Below are 22,343 nucleotides of genomic sequence, written 5' to 3'. Positions count from 1 at the left end.
GGGCAGGTTTAATGGCCAAATTTTGTTTTTAAATACAAGTTAGTGTCAGGATAGGATGGCCAGGCTTAGTTGATGTCTTACTTGTCTCGATGTGTTGAGAGAAGACAGAACTAACTGACTGAAATATTGTGGAAATTAATTTTTGCAACATAAGTGGTGATCTTTCCTTTTTTATTTCCTTTCAAATATACTATTTTAAACCTCAAGTGTGATGTATTCCCTTTACCTCGACCATGTGTGAATCTTACCTCATTACCTTATAACTGGCATCTAGCCTAAGAAATGTGATGTTTTATAATTTTGGAAAAGAATACAGTTGTTCTTTGTTTTAAAATTTAATTTTAATTTAAAAAAACCTAGTCTCTAGGATAGACAGTGATGTAGGAATTAGTTGCAGATTCACCTAGCATCTAAGCATTTTCCTTGTCTGTGGAGCTCTTCTCGGTCAGTTTTGTCAGCTTGGCACATGGTAACAGTGCAGGAAGTAGAAAAGAGGGGCCTGCGCATTCCTTCAACTTGTGCAAATTTAATTGTACCTACGATGGATGATGGCAATTTATTTCAATAAACGGACAATAAGGAGAACAAATAAAGACAGTTGGAACTATTTGGGTCTTAAGGTTTAAAATTAAAAACTTATCAAGATGACTCTTTATTTAGTTGCATTTTTGTTTTCCAAAAAGCTGCTTGGGGGCTGGAGAGATGGCTCAGAGGTTAAGAGCACTGGCTGTTCTTCCAGAGGTCCTGAGTTCAATTCCCAGCAACCACATGGTGGCTCACAACCATCCCTTATGAGATCTGGTGCCCTCTTCTGGTGTGCAGATATACATGGAAGCAGAATGTTGTATGCATAATAAATAAATTTTTTAAAAAAGCTGCTCTGGTTCTTTAATTATTGAGAATAGGGCTAAAATCTATAGAGGGAGAAACTCCATCTTTTATATTTTCTATGCATATTTATGTTCCGGGCACTGGAATGAAAACCCTAACTTTAAAAAACCATAGTTTAAAATTTTTTATATTTTATTAGAACACGTTATATTAAAGCTTCCACATGACATCAGCATTTCAATAAACATCAAGCGGAATAAAGGTTTTGTCCTAGTGGCCATAGCTTTCCTTCTTCATTTTACATTTAGAATCTGGAGCAAGATCCAACTCTCTTGTTCTGTAGTCAAGAAAGGGCTCCCTTCAAATAGTCTCATCTAGGTGAAAGGCCAGCCCACCTTGCCATGAAGTTGGGTTGGAAGAGGGAACCCAAGTTTTCAGTGACCCAGGATTTTTCAGGAACGACTTGTCAATCTGTTTAAACACATGAAAATTCACTTGGCACATCAGGAGATTTGAATAGAGACTATGAAAGATTACTTTGGCCTGTTGTCCTGGGACTACAGAGATGGCAAAGGGAGTATGAGTAGGTTCCCAGGTTTGGTTCCCAGCATCCACAACAGCTCACAACTGACCGTAACTCCAGCTCCAGGAGATCCAGTGCCCTTCTCTGGACTTCACAGGCACCTGTACTCTTGTGCTCATATCCCCACCAACCCTATACGCACACAAAAAACACAGACTTAGAAATCAACCTTTAAGGAAAAGAAAAGTTCCTGGGTGGGGGTGGCACATGACTTTAATCCCAGCACTCGGGAGGCAGAGGCAGGCGGATCTCTGTGAGTTCAAGGCCAGCCTGGTCTCCAGACGGAGTTCAAGGTCAGGCTCCAAATGTACACAGAGAAACCCTGTCTCGAAAAAAGAAAGGAAGGAAGGAGAAAAAAGATAAAGAAAAGTTGTCCCTAGTCAGTGCCTCAACCTACAAAAATCCTTAATGTAGACATGGGGACATCTGATTTGATGGGTGATATTGCAATGGCCCTCAGGCATCAGGGACTCCCAGTATGAGAATGAGATAAGAAATGATTAGGGGTAACATAAAGTACTTAAAAATTAACTGATTCTACCCCACTTTTCTCTTTTCTAAAGAGAAATGAGTAAGTAGACGACTGTTTGCTGTCCTGCCCACCTCATAGCTAGATTTAACTTTACAGTCTTCCACATGAGCGCTAATGAGCTTTATTCGCTCCGTTCCATATTGTATGTGCACAAGTGTGACTTATATGCCTTTAAAAACTTGAAAGGAACAGATGACTCAAACAGAGCTGAGTCACTGTTATTTAGCATGTTATTTATCACACTTGGCTTACTGGTCATCTTGGTGCCTACCCTGCGGCCTCCACTGGACCTGCCTTTCCCACCTCATCCTTCACAGCCAGGCATGAATTACAAAGATGCTTAGGATGAAGGGCACATTCTGATGCTGGGAGACGACTCACACTGCTCAAAACATGGTGATTGTTACTGTTTAAATATGAAATGTCCTCCAGAGGTTCGTGTGGTGATGGTCACAGCACTACTTTGGGAAACCCGGAGCCCTTAGGGGGGTGGGGCCTACATGGAGGATGTAAGTCACTGAAGTTGGTCTCCTGTCCCTTGCTTGCTCTCTGGTTCCCCTTATGGTGTTAGTTGCTCCATCATGTCCTCCTTGCCACATGAACTAAAACCTCTCAAACCATGAGGTAAGCAAATCTCTCCTCCTCTTAAGTTTATGCCAGATAGTTGTCACAGTGATGAAAAAGCTATGTAACATGGCAGCACAGCACTTTTTTTTTTTCATCTACTAGATTAACTATGTAAAACAGCAGGCTCTGTGCTCAGCCCTCAGGGTACATGAAGAAGGAGCCAGAGTCTAATGCAGTCAGGCTTGGGTAATTTGACTTTGACTTCCTTTTCTGGAGTGGGTGTCAGTATTTCAGCGTCCCTAACAGGGCTCTAAAGCACAGCCACCATTGAGAACTGCTGTGGTGGGAGTCAAGGGGACAGTCAGGGAGCAGGTGCCAGTGCAGCCCTCTGAATTAGCGGGTAAAGCCAGGCCCCTGCCCCAGAATCCCTTCAGTCTTCCACCATGAGGCCCCTTGCCCACATTTGCCTTCTCAATGCCGTACAAGGTTCTGGACCAACCAACTTTAGACACTAGAACTGCAAGGTGCCCTTGGTTGCTGACTGAATCCCAACTCATTTTCCTCTGGGGAAGTGTATTCTGCTTCCTGCTCTGCTGCCTGTGTCCGGCTCCTACACAAGGTCCTGCTTGCTGTCTGGGTTCTTCTCCTACCTGCTGCTGTGTTTCTCTGGCAAGGATACCTACAAGCTGCAGTGCCAACACGTTGACCTCCAGATCACCCCAGGCCAGGTCTCCCTTGTCTCCTATCTGATCTGGCTCACCTGAGCTCTGCCTCCATTGTTGGCGTGATGCCATCGTCAACAGCAGATACAGTTTAAAAGTATCAGACATTAGGAAGAAAATGTCCTTTTTAGGCACCACCAAATGTACTAAATAGTTCTAACCTGTTCTGTCTGTAGATTTCTTTCGATAAGGGCTATCTTGGGGAGGCACAGCAGGCACACGGAGGCTGCTGTCTGGGTTCTCATTACCAACACAATTAGACTTTGTTGCTGGACCTGGGCAGCATCTTTGACTTCAAAGGGAGGCCAGTGATCCTGCTGACTCCTGAGGATTAAGTGAACTTTTAACTGAAACCCAATTACACTTGAAGTATCTCATGAGGTGTATTTGATAAGCTTTATTTGCTGCCCAAGAATTTAATAATGTATCACAAGTGAAGGTGTTCTTCTCAAATAAAAAAGGCTAAGGATTCCTATGACCTGAAGAGAAACCAGAGTATTCTCTGAACTAAGTTTGCAAGTTTCAATCCCCAAATCTTGAAACTGATAACATTTCTCCCCTTCTTCCTCCTACTCATTCTAGCATAAAGCTGGCAAAACAATACACTTAATCTTAGTAAAAGAAATAAATAGGAAAAAAATAAATAAGTGATTTTAGGCTATATTTAAGTTTTGCTGGCCAACGACTTGCAAAACACTGAATCCTAATTTCTACCCTGTGCTGTGCAGATTTTTATGAATGTCTGTCCTAGCTCTCACTCTACCAAGCTGTAAACGCTGTTGTTCCCACATGATCACAAACATAATGAGTAGCACAGTACTCCCAGGGCACATACAGGACCTTGCCATGTAGGAGCAGCTTCAGACATTCATGTTGCAAGAGTGAGCATGCCTGCTGACTATAAACAGATCCAAAATGTCACTTTTGACTTTTTGTGTCCAAGGAGTCTTTCCTGCGCTGTGAGTAGGTAGGCATATCCATATTGCAGCTGTTGATGAAAGTTCTAGTCCAAGAATTGCATCACCATAGATGCAACTTTTGGTACCTATTCCAAATCAGTAACACAAAACTTTCACCCAGGAGGTCAATAGCCAACCCTGGAGAGATGGCTCTGCTAATGCCACATCTGGTGGCCTGCCACTCTGAAGGCTCTGATTGAGAAAATAGGTTGATTTGAGTTTCCTTTAATCAAGTTGGGAAGCTTCAATGGTGCTTTTGATCTGCTAGACTAAGAAGAGTTCCCTCATACCGTAATATAAATGCTCTCTGACGGTAGACATTGCACATGAGTACTTATGAATGTCTATTTGGCACCATTGATATCCACACATTTGACAACTGAGGGGTCTGAGTCCTCATATAAGATGTATGTATGTATATAACATGTCCTGGTGTCTTCATATGTCTGTTCCTAGCATCATTCTGCTTTTGTTGGAATTCTGCAAAGGGTACTATGAAGTGTGGCACTCCCTGCCTCACTTCATAAAGATCACTTTTGCCAGACACCCTTCTACAAACTAGCTTAGGAGCAGATGAAAGCAGTTGTGAAGAAACGGATGTAGTGGGCAGACTGTTCCTCAGCAGGTGCACTGTTGATAGTTTTCAAGTCATAGGAGTTTTCAAGGAGTAGGAGTTTCCTGTGTTTACATTTTCCTCATGTGGAAAATAAATATGACAGTCTCTACTTGCCCTGTGTCCACTTCATTTCTGAAAATAGGGGCACACTAGAACAAAAGCCCTCACACTAGAATGAATAAAAACAAAAGGTAACTGGGTAATAATTTTTACCCTTTACTGTTACTTTCTTTTTTACTTCTTTTACTGGTGCTTTCTTTTATGAGACTTCGGTGAACAGAAATAAGACTTTTAAAACAGAACAAACTGAACAAGAATGGAAATCATCATCATTGTGCAGTGATTAGGAACTAACTGAGCAACGGGCACTAGAAACTTGATTTTTATAATACAGGAGACACTGTCTTCTGGGGCCCACCATGGCTTCCTTGAACTTGGTAGAGAGGGCTGTGCTACTTCAGTCAACCATACACATGGGAATATTGTTCATTTAACCCACGGGTCAGCAAACCATGGCTGATGGGCTAAATCTGGCCTGTTGGCTCTTTGCATCCACAAAGCAATAATGATTTTCATATTTTTAAATGTTTTTTAAAGGCCAGATAGGGTGACACACACCTTTAGTCCCAGTACTTAGGAGGCATATATTGGAGGCCAGCTTGTCTACATTGCAAGTTCCAGACCAGCCTGGGCTACATAATGAGACCTTGTCTCAAAACCAACAAACAAAAACACAGACGATAAAACAGCTGAGAAAACATCAAAAGAAGATTAGTGTTTCAAGGTATGGGAACATAATGTGGAATTCAAATTTCATAGTGTCAATAATGTATAACATTATTATATAATGTGCAGAATGCATGATACTATATGATGCATATAATATATACTATACTATATAACAAACATGAAAAGGTTTTATTGGAGCACAGCTATGCTTGCTTATGTACTAGTCTGTGGTCGCCTTCGTGCCCTGGCAGGCCAAGGTTGTAACAAGGGCCATATGGCTGTAAAGCTGGAAGTACTACCTCGCCCTTAACAGAAAGTGTGCTGACCTCTGGTTTAACTTCAGAGCTGAAATTCTATACAGTCTACATCTGTGTAAGGGTGTGCCCATTCCCTGGGCTACTGTAGCTCCCTGTGTGGTTGGAAAATAGCTTATCAGAGCTAAAAGCCAGGTTTTAATAGGAACAGCCTTCTATGGATGCTTGCTTAGGGTTGGTCCAGGAAGAATACCCTGTGATTGGGTGCTAGCCACAGTAGCTCCTTCGACTACTTCAAACCTGGCCCATCCCTGTTCTGAGGAATACCGGATTGTCACATGCTAAGGGTACAGTTATTGACTGCTCAGATGGTGCCTACTTTTGGCTAAGAGTGAGAAATACGCATTAAATTTACAAGGACAATGTTCGTTTATGTTTTAGTACTGTAATATACTCTTAAATTTTATTTTTATTTTATGCGAATGAGTGTTTTGACCCCGTGGATGTCTGTGCACCATGTGTGTACCTAGTACCCATGGAGGCCAGAAGAGTGTGTCAGATCCCCTGGAACTGGAGTTACAGATGGTTGAGAGCTGCTGTGTGGGTGCCTGGAATTGAACTAGGGTCCTCTGGAAGAGCAGCTCTTTTTTTCTGCTTTGGTACTTGGATTAAACTCTGGCTCCTGTGCATGACAGTCAAATGCTCCACTGAGTGACACCCAAGGGTGGGGATGAATATTAATGAAGAAGTAAGGACCCACCTGGACGTGTTTCTGCCACAACAGGGCCAGCAAGATCAGAAGGCTTTCCAACGCCTGCCTGGTTGATGGCCCGGACTCGGAACACGTAGCTGACACCCTCTTTGAGTCCTTGCACCTGGAATAAGCAGGTTTAGACGTAATGAGTGTCTTATGTCACATAGCAGGTGTGATCTTCTTCTGTAGGTATCATTTCTCACACAACACCAAGGAAATAGGACTTGTGCCCTAGAGCTGACTCTGTCATTCAGGGGGCTTGGACTTCGACTTTCTGTGGACCAGCTGTCAGTGGAAGAGTTGCTGAAATCCCTTCCAATCCAATGTCATTCTCACATCCTCTCTCTTAGATAAATTAAGCACCTCCAAAATCAGAAATATATTACATCTTTCTGAAAAGCATGCATAATTTGGATGAGTTAGCTGTCTTATGCTTTGGTCCAAAAGGTAAAATACAAGGTGTTCAAAATAGCATTTATGTTACACACCTCGAAGTGATTCCCTTGGCAAAAAAAAAAAAAAAAGACATTTTGCATTTGCTCAAAAGTATATTACAGATTCTGGAGGGATGGCTCAGAGGTTAACAGTACTGGCTGATCTTCCAGAGGACCTGGGTTCAATTACAGGCACCCACACAGCAGCTCTCAACTGTCTGTAACTCCAGTTCCAGGGGATCTGACACACTCTTCTGGCCTCCATGGGCACTAGGTACACACATGGTGCACAGACATTCATGCAGTCAAAACACTCATTCCCATAAAATAAAATAAAAAAATTTAAAAGTATATTATAGGACTAAAACATAAACAAACATTGTCCTTGTAAATTTAATGCCTAATTATCACCAAATAGACAGGAGACTAATATAATTGTGAGTTTTAAAAACATTTATGAGTAATCAAAGTGTATTAAAATTCTACACCCTCTTAGAGAACCAGCCCATATGTCCACCAACAGTTGAGTTGATGAAGGAAATTTGATAACATTCATACAATGGAATTTTATTTGGCTGGGGAGAATGAAATTATAAAATTTGCAGGAAAATGGGTGGAACTGGAGGTCACTGTGCTAAGTAAAATATGCAAGTCTCAGAAAAACAGATACCTTGCTTCATCTCACACATGGAGCACAAACTTAAATGTTTATGTATGGAAGACATAAAAGTAGAAAAGGAACTATGAAAGGAGAGGGAAAAGCCTAAAGGGAAGGAGAACGGGGACGGAGAGAGGTTAGTGGGACTTATGTGATATGAAAGTGACAGGAAGAGGAAGGAGGCCAGCTACAGGCCACGGGGACAGAAAGCAGGGTGAGCTGGGGGGGGGGGGCTAAAAACAAAGGGTAATGACGCCTGTGTTACAATGTTACAGTGAAGCGTGTGTTACAGTGTTACAGTGGAACCCATTACTTTGCAAGCTGACAAAAATAATTAAACATATTCTACATCCTTTATTTTAAAAGTTATTTACTGTTGTCTGTACATAATGGGATGCGGATACTGGCCATGCCACAGCACACTTGTAGGAGAAAGAGGATAACCTGTGAGAGTCAGATATCTCCTTCAGCATGTGGAGTCTGGGGACTGAATTCGGATTGCCAGGCTTGGCAGCGAGTGCCTTTACTTGCTGAGCTTGGTCAAGTATCCTCAGCCTTACCACCAAGGGGTTTTTGTTTGTTAGTTCTTAAATTTTTATGTGAAAGAGTATTTTGCCTGCAGGTATGTGCGTGATTACATGCTTGCCTGTGAAGGCCAGAGGAGAGCAGCAGGTCCCTGGGATCTGGAGTTACAAATGGTTATGAGTGGCCATGTGAATGCCAGGAGCTGAACCTGGGTCCTTTGCATGGCACAGAGTTTCTCCGACCCTCTCAGGTTTTAAATAATCAGGAGGGTTGCTAAGAACATGTTTCATAAATTTGTGAGTTGGTTTGGGCTCTGTGCTGTTTATTGTTCCCAGTATTAACAATGCTGTTAATATTATTTATCAAAATTATTTTTATTTTTAAAACATATAATTTAAAAGAGTTGTTTTAGGAAGGAATTTATTATACCCAGGAGGTGTAGTTTCTCCCCTAACATTGTGGTAGAGATCAACATTGAAATTTGATTTAAACCAAACAGTGCTGGGGAACATGTAGTCAATAAACAAAGCCTTTGTGACTACGAATGCAGATTAACTATGCTTAGACTGTTAGGTTTCAAATCTAACTGTTGGATTGGGTTCCAATGGCAGCATAATATTATTATATAGTGATAGCTCTCACTGGAGCTAATGAATTTAGTGTAGACCAGACCGGTCTGGAACTTACTACAAAGTGGAGGCTGACCTTGGACTCCTGGTTTTCTTGCTTGTCTCCCAAGTGCTAGGATTACAGGCTTGCCACCCCACCTACCTGAGGTAATGAATTTTCAAAAAATAATTTCAAAATTGCAAATGAACTTGAATTAGAGCACAGGCTAAATACATAGAGTTTAATATACTTCAAATTCTACATTGAGAAATAATGCTAAGAAAGGAACAGAAATATTTTCTTATTGTTAAAAACAGACCAGTCACCAGGTGCCTGTCATGTCTGTACCTGACACGTAGGTGACGGGTGGCTGTGAGCTGGGCTTCCATAACACAAGGGAGAGACCCTCATTTCACAGGCCAGTCAGCATTCACAGCAGGACATCTGCACTCTTCCATCACCCCAGCACAAGGACGACACCATGACTAACTCATCATCTATGCATTCATACTCTTGGATTTCTTTTCCTCTCCTATAATCCTAACAGGAATTATATTCTGTCTCCATCCATCCACTCCTGTCTCACACTCTCTAATTATCAATACAGTTATGAACTGTTTAGTATGAATATGGTATACAAATTTTGAGTGGTTGGTAAAGTCACACTAATTAAGCTATAAGCTATGGAATCCTATTCCTTGCCCTGCTACAAATTTAGGATCTTCAGGTACTCTCTGTCCCCACTCCAGGGGAAAACAATCTTTTGTGGGCTTCCAGCCAAGACAAGTGAGAGAACCCGTTGCTTCCAAACAGCATCTACGTCAGTCAGGCACAGGTTCAGCAAGCACACTCAGGGAAACTGGAGGCAGTGACATGGTTAGGGTGAGGTGAAGGTCAAGAGTTGCTGAACCCATGCCAAGGGGTTCATGCGAGCACAGGCATGCCAGAGGAAGTAAAATGAGAGGGGGCATGACTCCGGAGAACCTGTGTGAACTCTGTAAAAAGAGCACCGTCCAGGAAAAAGCTACTGTCAAAAACTACTAGAGGAGGAATGAGAATCACCTTTTGGGGATAGCAACGAGTGGTAATGTTTAAAGATTGTGCAGAACAAAACCGTGAGGAAGTCTAAGAAAAGAGGGAAGGAGGCGGGGGGGAAGGGGACTGGTAGATGCCTTTCAAAGCCAGATTAAGAATTCAGGTGAAATGCCACCAAACAATTTCAAGCATCAAAAATTTCCCCAGCCTTAATTACTGCCAAGTGGATGGAACTTACCAGGAAGGAGCCCGATATATGACACTGACTCTCATTATGATAGCTTAGTATTAGTAGTTTCCCTGTATAGAGAGAAAAACGTCCTGCAAGTCACAGCGCATTTTCTTACCCTCAGGTACTTGTTCCCAATGGCTGCCTCATTGAGTCCTCGCCACTGGTCATCTTTGGCACTGGCTTCCTTCAGGTCCACAAAGTAACCAGTGACTGGAGTGCGGCCTGAGTAGACTGGAGGCTTCCACTGGAGGACCAGGGAGTTCTTCCTGACTTCACTGATCTTCAGGCTGTGTGGTGGTCCTGAGTGAGGGACAGAGAGTGGAGGAGACTCACCATGAGTACCTTCACACTCACATCTAGGGTCTCTCAGCTGATTCTCAGGCTGCTATTCTCTGTAGAAGTCTACCAGACTCCTGAAAGTAGGCATGTTGTAGCCACTGCAAGTTTCTTCAGTGGCCGAGCAACAACTTATTGAGCCACAAGTGGTCAAGGGCATGTCCAGATACCTCTTGGAGCTGGATCAAGCATCTCTTTGGCTGTTCTTGGGTGGACATGCCATCACTGATTTCAATTCTCTTACAGCAGTTAGCACACAGTCCACAAAAGCCAAGTAACTTGATAACGCTCTGAAGAAACAAATACTATGGTGTGTGCTGTGTGTACACGGCTGCATTTCTAAAGAGTCTAAACAGTGATGTCACCACCTGTATCTTTGTGTGACCACTGACTGCTACTTAAGTGATACACATATTTTTTCAAATAACAACTTCTGTCTAAAAAGCTAATCAGAATCACCTGAAGTGACTCACAGTGACTTGACATCAGCTGCAAACACTGACACTGCCATTCTTTGCTTCAGCGTTTTGCAACTGATATAGTTCAATATTTGCCTTACTATTTTCCTGGCTTAGACATTTCAAATATGTACCATTCTTATTTTCCAATGTCACCTATGGAAATGGTGGTTCTTCTGGGACACAGGGTTTCAGACAGAGGAAAGGGTGGCATAGGGGGAGGAATGGGCAGGGTGGCTATCTGGAATGTTTATAAAATCTAAGATTGTATCATGCCAATTATTAGATATGCTGATTATCAAATCCAGGAATCCTGTGTCATTCAGAATATTTGGGTCTCAGAAATCAATACCAGAATCAGAAGAAAAATTAAAATCATCTACAATGTACGCATTAGTAGATGGGACCTTACTACTTAGTAAATCTGTTTGTAGTCAGTGTTTATATGTGTTTGGTTTTATGGCACCTTATGAAGTGTAAGCATGGGTAAGTTTTTCTGCTTAGTTCTTTTTTTTCTTCCTCATGAACCCAGCCACCTCTGTGACAACCTCCACAGCAGACCATCTGCAAACCAGATTCTGAGACTGCTGAGGGAAGGGGGTGGTGTGTGGACATGCAGATACTAAGGCTAAGTAGAGAGAAGTCAGGCTCACACCGCAGGCAGGCATGAGAGCCCATGTAGAATTATGGAGAGCTAGGACCAGGGAGGAGGACAGATAACAGGGAGAAGCCACCATCTGGGCTGAGTTTCTGGAAGGAGATCTGGGTGTTGACAGGTGAGCACTTCAGAGCAGAACAGCCATGAAGGATGCAGGAAGTGGTTCTGAAAATAAATTTGCTGTGGGATACGAACTGGTGCTCTCAGGTGGCCTCTAAGAGACAAATGAAAACTTTGGGAACCCTTCCAACGCTTGCTTGGCACCCAAACCGTGCGTTTCTGTCCAAACAGAGGCCGAACAATGGCAGCTATGGGTTTTACTTGAAAGAGGAGCATGAGGAATTTATTTTCAAGGTGACACCTTGCTGGCTATCATTTATCTATTATTTAAGCCATCATAAAATATTTTAGCAAGCATACTCTTGTCTCTTAAATGCCATCTAGGTGGTACTTCAGTTAATTCTAACTTGTAGATTTTGTTGGAGGAAAGACACAAAATTAAAGTCATCTACAATGTATACATTACTAGCTGGGACTTTACCTGGTACCGCAATGGTCCATTCTTCACACTTGAAGCATTCGCTCACTGCAGAGGGTGCTCCCAGCCCCGCGATGTTCATGGCTGACACTTGGAACTGGTACACTGTGTTTTCCTTCAAGTTGCTAATCTATAACATTGGTAACACCACAAGCAGTTGTTCAGCCTTTTATTTAACTCTGTGTCACAAATATACCCTATGGTGATCTAGTTTTATTCCGTGTGTTTAACATTTAACTTATTTATTTTATGTGTTGGATATATCCTGGCATGCCCCCCCTGTTAGTCACGCATTTATAACCACATTCCTGCCTGCAGCCTAAAGAACGTTCTCCTGTAACTTCAGTTCCAGGGACTCTGATGTCCTCTCTTGGGCTCTAAGGGTACCTGCAGGCACATAGTACATATGCAGACAAGCAGGTATACACCCATAAGCGTGAATAAAAATAAAATGCAAAAATCAGCAATTGTGCCAGGTGTGATGTTGCACAACTTAAATCTCAGAACCTGGGAGGCAGAGATAGGTAGATCTCTGTGAATCTGAGGCCTTCCAGGGCTAGTCAGCAACTTCCAGGTCAGCCAGGTGTCTGTCTCAAAAGACAAACCAGACACAAACCAAAGACTGGGTAATTAGTAATATTAAAAAGCACAAATCAATAAAATACAGTAGGATATAAACTAGGAAGAGGGTAAGTGAATTAAAATATTTTAAGGTTTTATGTTTCTGAAATGAGGGTAAAACAAAGAGAATAACACCAAATTCTAATTGTTTTTCCGCCAACCATAAGCAATCAACCTCAAATCACAGGATATATCTTTCAATGTAGAATAGGGGGAAATGAAATGATTTTGATTTTTTTTTTTGAGACAAGGTTCCTCTGTGGCTTTGGAGGCTGTCCTGGAACTCACTCTGTAGACCAGGCTGGCCTCAAACTCGCAGAGATCCGCTTTCCTCTGCCTCCTGAGTGCTGGTATTAGAGGCATGTGCCACCACCACCTGACAAGTTATGCTATTTCTAACAGATGCATAAAAAGCATTATAGAAAGACTGAAAATTAAATAATGAAAAATTATGTGCCATGTAAACACCAACTAAAAGAAAAATCTATGCATTGTCGTTAATAATTGAAAGCATAGCCTTCAAGGCAAAGCTTACCCTCAGCACTAAAGACTCACTTTGCATTCATCTAACAAGGTCACCTCAAAGATACATAAAGTGTCATTTAAATGAGGAGGCTTACTTGTGAACAATTTTCCCTTCCTGTCCACTGTTCAAATCATTCATTGGCATCAAATTCTAGCCAGTCTCGGGATAATCTCATTCATTAACACTACATCAGGAAGTTTGGATGATAATGAAATAGATAAAAATAGTATAAAGAATGTCAAAGGGACACAGATTGTTTTCAGTCAATTACTTGACTATATTACATTAAAATTAAAGGAGAAATAGTGTATGACAACGCTGACTCTTGCTTTTAATAATTTGAATTCACTTTTAATGAACAAGGACTACGATAAAACTTTCCTTTATTGGGTAATACTGGCTACAAAATAACTACAGCAAATATAATGCTGATGCTGCAATGTTTTTATTATAAGATAAGGACAAGGACTGGTGCTGTGGTCAGTGATAAAGTGGTTATCTGGCATGCATGATAAAAGCATGGCTCCCAGCCTTAGCATTTTAAAAGCAAAACAAGGTGTGGTGCCAAGTGGCTTTAACTCCAGTACTCTGGATGTGAGGCAGGAGGATTGCTGCAACCTAGGAAAGCCTAGGTTACATAATAAGACCTTGAGTCAAAAACACAAACAAACTAACAAACAAAACCCAAAGGATCTTGTGTAGAACGACAACATTGCCTTGTTAAAGGTCTCAGGGGGAAATTAATTAGAGAAAATGAAACAAAAGTATAAGGTCTGGATGTGAAGGATACAAATGGATTATTTGTATTTGATAGGACTTTTTCTAAAGAGACTCCCAAGGAGCTTATAAATTAATGTTTAAATTAACAAAACTAAAACAGCCATATGTAAAATCACTATATATTATTTGCATTTTTTATTTCTGTGAGTTGTCCTCTGACCTCCTAAGGTATGCCCCCCAACCCCCCAGCAAAATCAATGGAGGCAAACACTAATGCTCATGGCTTAGAAGAATCAATATTTTTTTTAAGATTTTTATTTATTTATTTATTATGTATACAACATTCTGCTTTCATGTATATCTGCACACCAAAGAGGGAACCAGACCTCATAACGGATGGTTGTGAGCCACCATGTGGTTGCTGGGAACTGAACTCAGGACCTCTGGAAGAGCAGCCAGTGCTCCCAACCTCTGAGCCATCTCTCCAGCCCAAGAATCAATATATTTAATGTGTCAATTACTCCTCAACTTACTGATAAATTCTATGTACTCTCCATCAGAATAGGTTTTAGTTTGACTTATTATTTTCCTTATACTTGGTCTTGTTTTTTTTTTGGCAGAAAGAACATAGTAGAAACATAATTTTATAATTTATATCAAAGTGCAGAGAGCTAAGAATAACCCCGAAAATTTAAGGAAATGGGAGAATGTGGCTGTTTACTATAAAACAGTAATAACTGAATTAGTGGGATATTAGTTCAGGGCTGGACAAACTGACTAGCAGAGTGGAATTCAGGGCACAGAGACAGACACAAACACAAGAATAATGGGGGAGAGGGTGGATTTCATTTGGCGGCTCTGACACGGCTGTGTCTCCATCGGGAGACAATCAGCCTTGACCATCAGCTCACAACATATACAAACTTCAAAGGGGAATTAATGACTGAAATATAAATGGCTGCAAACCCTCTAGGGCAGTGGTTCTCAACATTCTAATGCTGCAACCCTTTAATACAGTTCCTCATGCTGTGGTGACCCCAACCATAAAATTGTTTTCATTGCTACTTCATAACCATAATTTTGCCTCTGTTGTGAATCATAATACAGACATCTGTGTTTACAGATGGTCTTAGGACCCCTGTGAAAGGGTTGTCCAACCCCAAGGAGGTTGCAACCCACAGGCTGAGAACTACCGCTCTAGAACATAACCAGACGCAGGACCTCTGTGGTCCTGGCATAAAGGAGACCTTTCTTCAAAAAGGCACCAGGATCACTGACTATGTTTACTGTTGTAAACTCATTTGACATTCCAGATATCAAATCTGAGAATGTCTGAATAGCCACATGTGGGCAAAGATGCAGAGCAGGGACTACAAACATCAGGAAGCAGTATAGAGAAAAAAATGGAGCCTTGGACACAACAACTCTACTTTGGTAATGGCCTAGAGAAACCATTGCATGTATGTACTAGCAGATATGTTCATTGCTGTATTGTGTGATGCAGCTAAAACCACATTAAACAGCCCACGCAGCAATCAATAAGGGAATGGTGCACATATCATAGTATAGTCACATGTTGGAATACCATATGTTATAAAAAAAAAGCTGTACATAGCAACATGGGAGAATGTTAAGGATACAATGTTGTAGCTGGGTGTGGTGGTGCATGCCTGTAATACTGGTACTTTGGGGATGGAGGAGTAAGATTACAAGTTTGATGTTATCCTGGGCCACATAATAAAAACTTGTGACAGAAAACAGAAACAGAACTATTTTGTGTTAGCATGCCCAGTCTGTGTGTAATATTTCATAAATTTCAAATATTAAATAGAGTGTGGCATTGACTTCAAGATGGGCTATTTCCTGGGTGGGTCTTGTTCTGTATGTACTTTCACTGTGTTGGGGTGTCCGTGAGTGCTGGCGGGTTGGTATCTGGACCGAGCAGGTGATGCTCTAACAAAGACCAACAGCTGTGCCAACAGAGAGTCCTTGAGGGGTCTGTGTTAGGCAGAGTAGTAGAGGAGAATGTATGTTCTTCTTTCTGGCCATAAGAGCCACTATTTTAGGGAACACACCAGAAGGAGGAGGGCCAAATGAGCCATGCCATCATGATTTTAACTGTGAAAAAATTTTAAAAGTCCAGAGTTATAGGATCTAGCAATGTCTGAGGCTAGTGACATAGTTACAGAAGTTTTTTTAAGTTTTGAAGGAAAATACTAGTTATCATAATAAATGCACACTTTGTGGTAAATATTCTTTTAAAAAAATCATGCTTACATGTATGAATCAGAAAATGTAAGGCCTGCTTGGCCAGCTATACTAATCTTATCTACCAAGGGATTTTTTTTTTTTTTTACAAACTCACACTGGTGCTGACAATGAACATTGGCAAAATGACACAAACCCTTTAACAGTTGTGAGTGTGTACATGCCAGCACTGCCTCATTCACAGGATACATCACACCACAGAGATAGGCATGCCTACCTTGTATGCTGCATCACTGACGGCCTTGATGTTGGCTTCTCTCCATTTTCCTGGCACCCCACCAATTACCTCACGATAGTTCACATAATAGCCCGTAATCTCTGCCCCTCCAGTCATATCTGGTTGCTTCCATCCAAGAACCATTGAGTCACGAAAACTTTCGAGACAAGTGATGTCATAGGGTGGAGATGGTGCCGCTGTTGCAATATAAATAGCTCGTAAGAGAGAGGCATTTATGATTCTGTACACATCCGCCAGGCTTACCTGGTACCATGTGGGGAGCACTAGATTGTAGTATACAATGAAACTGTGATACAGATCTGAAACTTGGCACCTGACTTGGTGTATGAGGAAAAAAAAAAAAAACAGACATTGAGAAAATATACTGAAATCATTAAACTGAGTCGTAAAAATCTTGTCTGGCAAAATGCTACATCCTCCAAATAATGATCTTTTTCCCATAGGAAGGAACATTTCCCTCAAGAGCTATACTTTTTGTGGTTTTGTTTTTATTCTATCTCTGATGACAACAGAACGTGCACATATCTTGCCTTCTGTCTCAGTTTGCTTATTCGGCATCTCCATACATTTCCAAACGGCTTCATTTTCATGTACACTTACCCTGAGAGACTTTGTACTGTATACTCCAGTCAGGAAAATGTCCTGGATCTCAGTTAAATGTACCTTTAAAAAATACTCTATAGCACGAGGCACAATCTGCCGTATGACTTTCTCTTGGTAGATACACGTTTATCATGGTATTTTAAACTCCTATGATTTTAAACTCCTGGTACTAGAGTGTTTTACATAGCACAAAATACTATGTAGCTATTATTGCATTTGCTAGTGCCTAGCTAGAAAAATGTTTGAAGGTTACTTCAAAACTCATAGTACATTACACGGCTTTGCTGGTCCCCTTTACGTTTGGCCACTTTTCAACGAAGAGAAAAAAGGTACAGCGATAGCAAGAAATATATCTAGATATGCAGTATATCAGAGAAATTTCCAAGGATATGGTTTGATTATAGGAGTTATAGAAATTATCACATTCCTATTCAAAACAACTTTCAGAACAAAGAAAACCTTTAGAATAAAGTCCCCTCTCTCTCTCTCTGTCTCGAAAACTTTCTGTCTCTCTCTGTGTCTTTCTCTCTGTCTTTCTCTCTCTCTCTCTCTTTTCAGAGCACTTATGAGGACGGATCCTCAAGTAACCATCCCATTTCTTCTTAGTTAATGGCATGAATAAGGGTTCAAAATAAAAGAGTAGAGGGATTATGAAATTGGGGTGGGTAGAGACGGGGAAATGGGCAGGAGGCACTTAAAACTTATCAGCACTTTTATGGTTTATATGGTCTCCTGGAACACACATGTAACCCAACCAGCTCACATTTAGGTTTCTAATAAACCATCTCCAAGAGTCCCTTCTGGGAAGGAGTATTCTGCATCATGGAATGTCGTTCTCTATGGCTATAGCACCATTCCGAACTTTTCAGAACGGCTAAGCTAGTGATCTGAATGAAATCTGAACAGTCACTTAAAAACCTGAAGATGAACAATGGAACTTGGTACACCTTCATTTCATCGTGAAATCTTTTCCTCTACACGTGTGTCAAAGAGATCACATCAAGGTCAGTCAGCTTCACACAACCTGACTAATCACTAAGTCCTTCCTATCCTCACGTCTCGAGTATCTTCCTGACTAACTCTCCCTCATTCAAAAAGTCCCGTAAACATTTTGTCATTGCTCAGGCTAAGAAATAATGCGTACAAGCCGACCCCACAGGGTGACTTTGATAGTGTATTAGATGAAAGCATGCCGAACGCCAACGGAGACATAAAATTCAGAACAGCGAGTGGGGGATGGACACAGATGGAGAGTATGATCTGGACAATGAGGGGTGATCACACTGATGGAGACGATGAAGGGCGGGCATGGCAGTTCTCACCTACGGGGTCCTTCTTCTTTTTCAGGGGCTCAGGTTTACTTTGCTCCTTGGGAGCTGCCTTCTGTGGTGGCGGGCTGAGTTCCTCCCGCACTGATTCACTTACTTTACCCCGGCTGGAAGGGCTACTGGGTGGTGAAGTTTTGTTAGGTTGGCTACTGAGCAAAGCGTCTTTTTGAGAGGTTGGTGGGGAGGCTCCATTCATGCCCCCCCTGGAGTCTGTTAGTCCGCCAGGAGCATCACTCAGCTGAAGCCACACATCTGGAGACACTCCTCCCCCTACAGTCACCAGACAACAACAGAAACGACATAAGCCAGACCCCATATATGTTACTCTTGGATAACAGAACAAACAGAAGTGTTAGGACTACAAGCAGAGCATAAAAACAATCTTGGCTTAACAGAATTTATACCAGGGAACATTTCAACCTCTCCATTTTTTTGGAAAAAGAAGAAACAAGAGCAAAACCATACCACAGACTGAACAGCAACCATTTCTTTTTGCAGAACCCAAAGGGTTTTAGTTTATACAGGAAAAGGCAAATCTCAGACAATTCTTGAGAGACAATATGCTCTAATATTGAACTTAGTAGAGAAAGGACCACAGAGTGCACGAGACACATTATTAAAGATCCCAGCTGCATAACAGAATCATGACTGTTAGTGCAACAGCAGTGAACGGTACCTCCCAACCCCCAAAAGAACTACTGCCTACCTTAAAACAATGGCAAAGAAGAAAACTAACTTTAAATCTGTTTTTCGTTGTTGTTGTTCTGTTGCTTTGGATTTTGAGTCAGAGTCTTGCTATGTAGCCCAGGATGACCTTGAATTCTTAATTCTCCTGCTTCAGCTTGCCCAGTTGCCGTGATTATAGGTAAGCACCATTGCACCTGCCTAATCTTTTTATTGCGGTTTTACACAGCATAACTGCATGCTCAACTACTGAGATACACACTCAATCAAATATTTCTCTTAATACGTTAGCATATTACAGATCTTATTTTATCTTATTTTTCTGAATTAGCTGGGTCCCTTTCCCACCCTATCCAAGACTGGGGGGGTATGACACATATATACATATAATTACTGTATTAATGGTGTTACTCTGTTAGTTTGCAAACAGATGAACTATGTGTCTTGCATGACTTTTAGAGGCATTTTTAAGAAGCATGGCAGTCTGTTACTGTTAGGAAAAGGCAGCAGAGCTCTGCTGCAGATGAAACGGCGTTTAGATACAAGATGATGGAGTTATGGTGAGGAGTTCATGGAAGAGGAATGGCCTGTCAGGTCCCAGGATGAACATGGAGTTAGCATGAAGTTTCACTCAATGGGGAATGTCTGAGGAAACTGGAGTGATGAAAGACGAGAGTGCTACAGAGGTACAGATGCTGGTAAGTGATGAGATCAAGGGTTAGTTGTCAACTAGAGCCAAAGAGAAATGGTCATTTAATGGGGGGGGATCATGAAATTAGAAACTTTAAACCATTTTTGGAGGTGGAGAGTTGGAAAATTCATTTGTATTCCTCGACTAAATTACAAAGAAGGAGCTTACCAATCGCAGCTTTGACTTCAATGGCTTCCGAATCCTGGGAATATTCACTAAGTCCAGCTGCGTTCACTGCTCTGACCCGGAAGATGTAGCTCTGACCAGTGGCCAATCCGTGACAAGTAAATCTAAAGGAGAGAAAAAGCTCTCAGATCCGTGACAAGTAAATCTACAGGAGAGAGAAAGCTCTCAGAGCCTTTCCAAGGAGGATTAGGGAGGATGACTGGCAGATTAGCTGAGTGATCTGAGTGGCCTGGCTTTATGAAAAGATTCATTTTTCAAAAATGAGACCTTCAAGTAACATATGCACCTTAGATAAGAAGGTGATATGGGCAATTTTTAAATCTGTTTAAAAAAAATGAGGAGTCCTGGCTTACCCTGAAATGTTCATTAGAAAATGTTCAACAGGGAAACAATAACATTACCACATATTGATTCTGCATAAAGAATGAGTGATCTAGTGTTTAAAATACCATTAGTGGGTCTGAAACAAATGAGGCAGTTAATAAATAATAGGTGTACTGACAATATTTCGAGTAGCTATTTCAGGTATATACTTAAAATGCAAGGTACTGAGATAAATCCTGTCATAGACACTGAGCCGCCACCTTCTTTATGCCAGGGAAGGAATCATTGCTTGAGAAATTGCACTGGAATCTGAGACAAAGTGAAAAATAGTTTCCAGAATTGCCATTTAGATGCAAAGATCCAACAACACAGTGTGAATCCACAGTAGTCTCCCATTTAAAACCACCTTACTCCTTAACATCCACAACAGCTATAAATAGTATTTCACAAACCAGTGGACCATTAAACCAGCCTTGAAGACTAACCTGGGAAATAGTCTGCTAAGGACTCTCTCCCACACACTTGTTGGATAGTTAATAAAGGAAGTCAAATCTCAATCTAGGGTCAACTTGGTTTGGTGAATATTTATTGAGCACATTAGAGGTGAAGACATGGGACTGGTTGTCATAGGTATGATGACAATAGCAACAGTGTCTTCCCTTCACTGACTGGCTCCTGCTGTTTTGTAGAAAGGTAGATTTCTGGGCTCCTGGGCTTCTGAATGCCCAGGGTGAAGATGGACTACACGGACATCTCAGTATAAGAAATGAATGTCATGCTGGTCTCCAGCCTCTCAGGTTCTGGTTCCACCCATCCTCTGGGAGTGCAAGGCCTTGGGAAAGGGCTAAGACAGAAGCTGTACAACAAGCCTGTCAGACACTTTACAGGGAACAATTATCAAATTGGTCCTAAATTACTCAGGCTCAACTGGTTGAGAAAATAATTAAAGGCAAGAAGAAAACTACTCTCCCCACATTGAAAACAGAGAAAAAGAGGTGACAAACTGCCAGAATTTGTTTTCCATTTGCTTGGTCCTGGGTTTAATCATGTTGATGTTCAGAACTTGTAGGGTGCTGATATTCTGTTTTCTGTCCTTAGGTTTTCATGTTTTGTAATAACTCTTTCCGCCAGCCGCCAGAGCCCCACCGCCATGTTAGGAACCCCAAACAACACACAGAGTCTTATGCTGCTGGCCAATGACTAGGATTTCTCATTTGCTAGTTCTGTCCTAAGTATCAACCATAACCATCAATCTATATATTTTATAAAGACTTATCAAGTACACTGGCCTTATGCATCCTGTCTTCCCGGGGGATCACATGGCGACTCCATCTCTTTCTTACCTTTCCCAGACTCCTCCTCGACTCCTAGCCCCACCTATCTGGCTTTCCTATTGGCCAACAGTGCTTTATTTATCAACCAATAAGACAAACATATACACAGAAGGACCTCCCTCATCAATGTTTGGTAGAGCCTGTTAGGTCCTTGAAGTCTAATATCATTTTGTATGTGAAAGACCAGAGAATAACAATGGAAAAAGATAATCAAAAGAAAAAGAATTAGAGAAGAACTATAAAATGAACTTTTGGATGATATTTTATGTTTAAGTGTTCAACACACACACACACACACACACACACACACACACACACACACACACACACATTACCGTGAGCCCTTCACAGGGTTGTTGTTGCAGGGCTCCCACTTGCCAGAGCCAACCACACTGGACTCGATATAGTATCCAACTAGCTCTTTGGCATCTTTGGACTCCTCCCAGGAAACCACCACTGAGGTGTCTGTATTTCTACTTGGGATGATTTTGCCAGGGGCCTTGGGGATATCTGTGTAAAAAAGGAAGTGGTGATCAAACTGAAGGTAGTTTAATATAGTCATTTCCACTGTATATGTGGAAGCACATGCATAAATGCTTACACATTATGTTAAACACACAGTTGCTTTGCTTTACAATGTGTTGCTCAAAATATTATTTAGGAAGCATAATAGTAAATGAAATGTCAATGGACATTGAAAACTATACTAGCTGTTGAAACTCCTGACATTTTCTTTGCATAAACAAAGCAACACTATTTTATTCTTGGTTTTGAATTTTCTCAGTTGTTC

The 22,343-nt window shown here is 41.4% G+C and overlaps 1 protein-coding gene across 3 annotated transcripts in view; it reads right to left on the bottom strand.

The window, feature by feature from the left end:
- Positions 1-22,343, bottom strand: part of Myom1 (myomesin 1) — a 123,646-nt gene that overhangs the window by 32,450 nt on the left and 68,853 nt on the right. For all 3 annotated transcript variants that reach the window (XM_027397821.2, XM_027397820.2, XM_035441178.1), the window contains exons 17-23: positions 21,889-22,063; positions 19,878-19,999; positions 18,329-18,604; positions 16,383-16,579; positions 12,034-12,160; positions 10,156-10,340; positions 6,554-6,668 (exon numbers count right to left, since the gene is read on the bottom strand). In XM_027397821.2, coding sequence (XP_027253622.1) covers positions 6,554-6,668; positions 10,156-10,340; positions 12,034-12,160; positions 16,383-16,579; positions 18,329-18,604; positions 19,878-19,999; positions 21,889-22,063 — 1,197 coding nt within the window. The remainder of the gene's footprint in view (positions 1-6,553; positions 6,669-10,155; positions 10,341-12,033; positions 12,161-16,382; positions 16,580-18,328; positions 18,605-19,877; positions 20,000-21,888; positions 22,064-22,343) is intronic.

Source organism: Cricetulus griseus, chromosome 2 (genome assembly GCF_003668045.3).
Source record: "Cricetulus griseus strain 17A/GY chromosome 2, alternate assembly CriGri-PICRH-1.0, whole genome shotgun sequence".
Lineage (NCBI taxonomy): Eukaryota > Metazoa > Chordata > Mammalia > Rodentia > Cricetidae > Cricetulus > Cricetulus griseus.
This window is presented reverse-complemented; position numbering and strand designations above follow the sequence as displayed.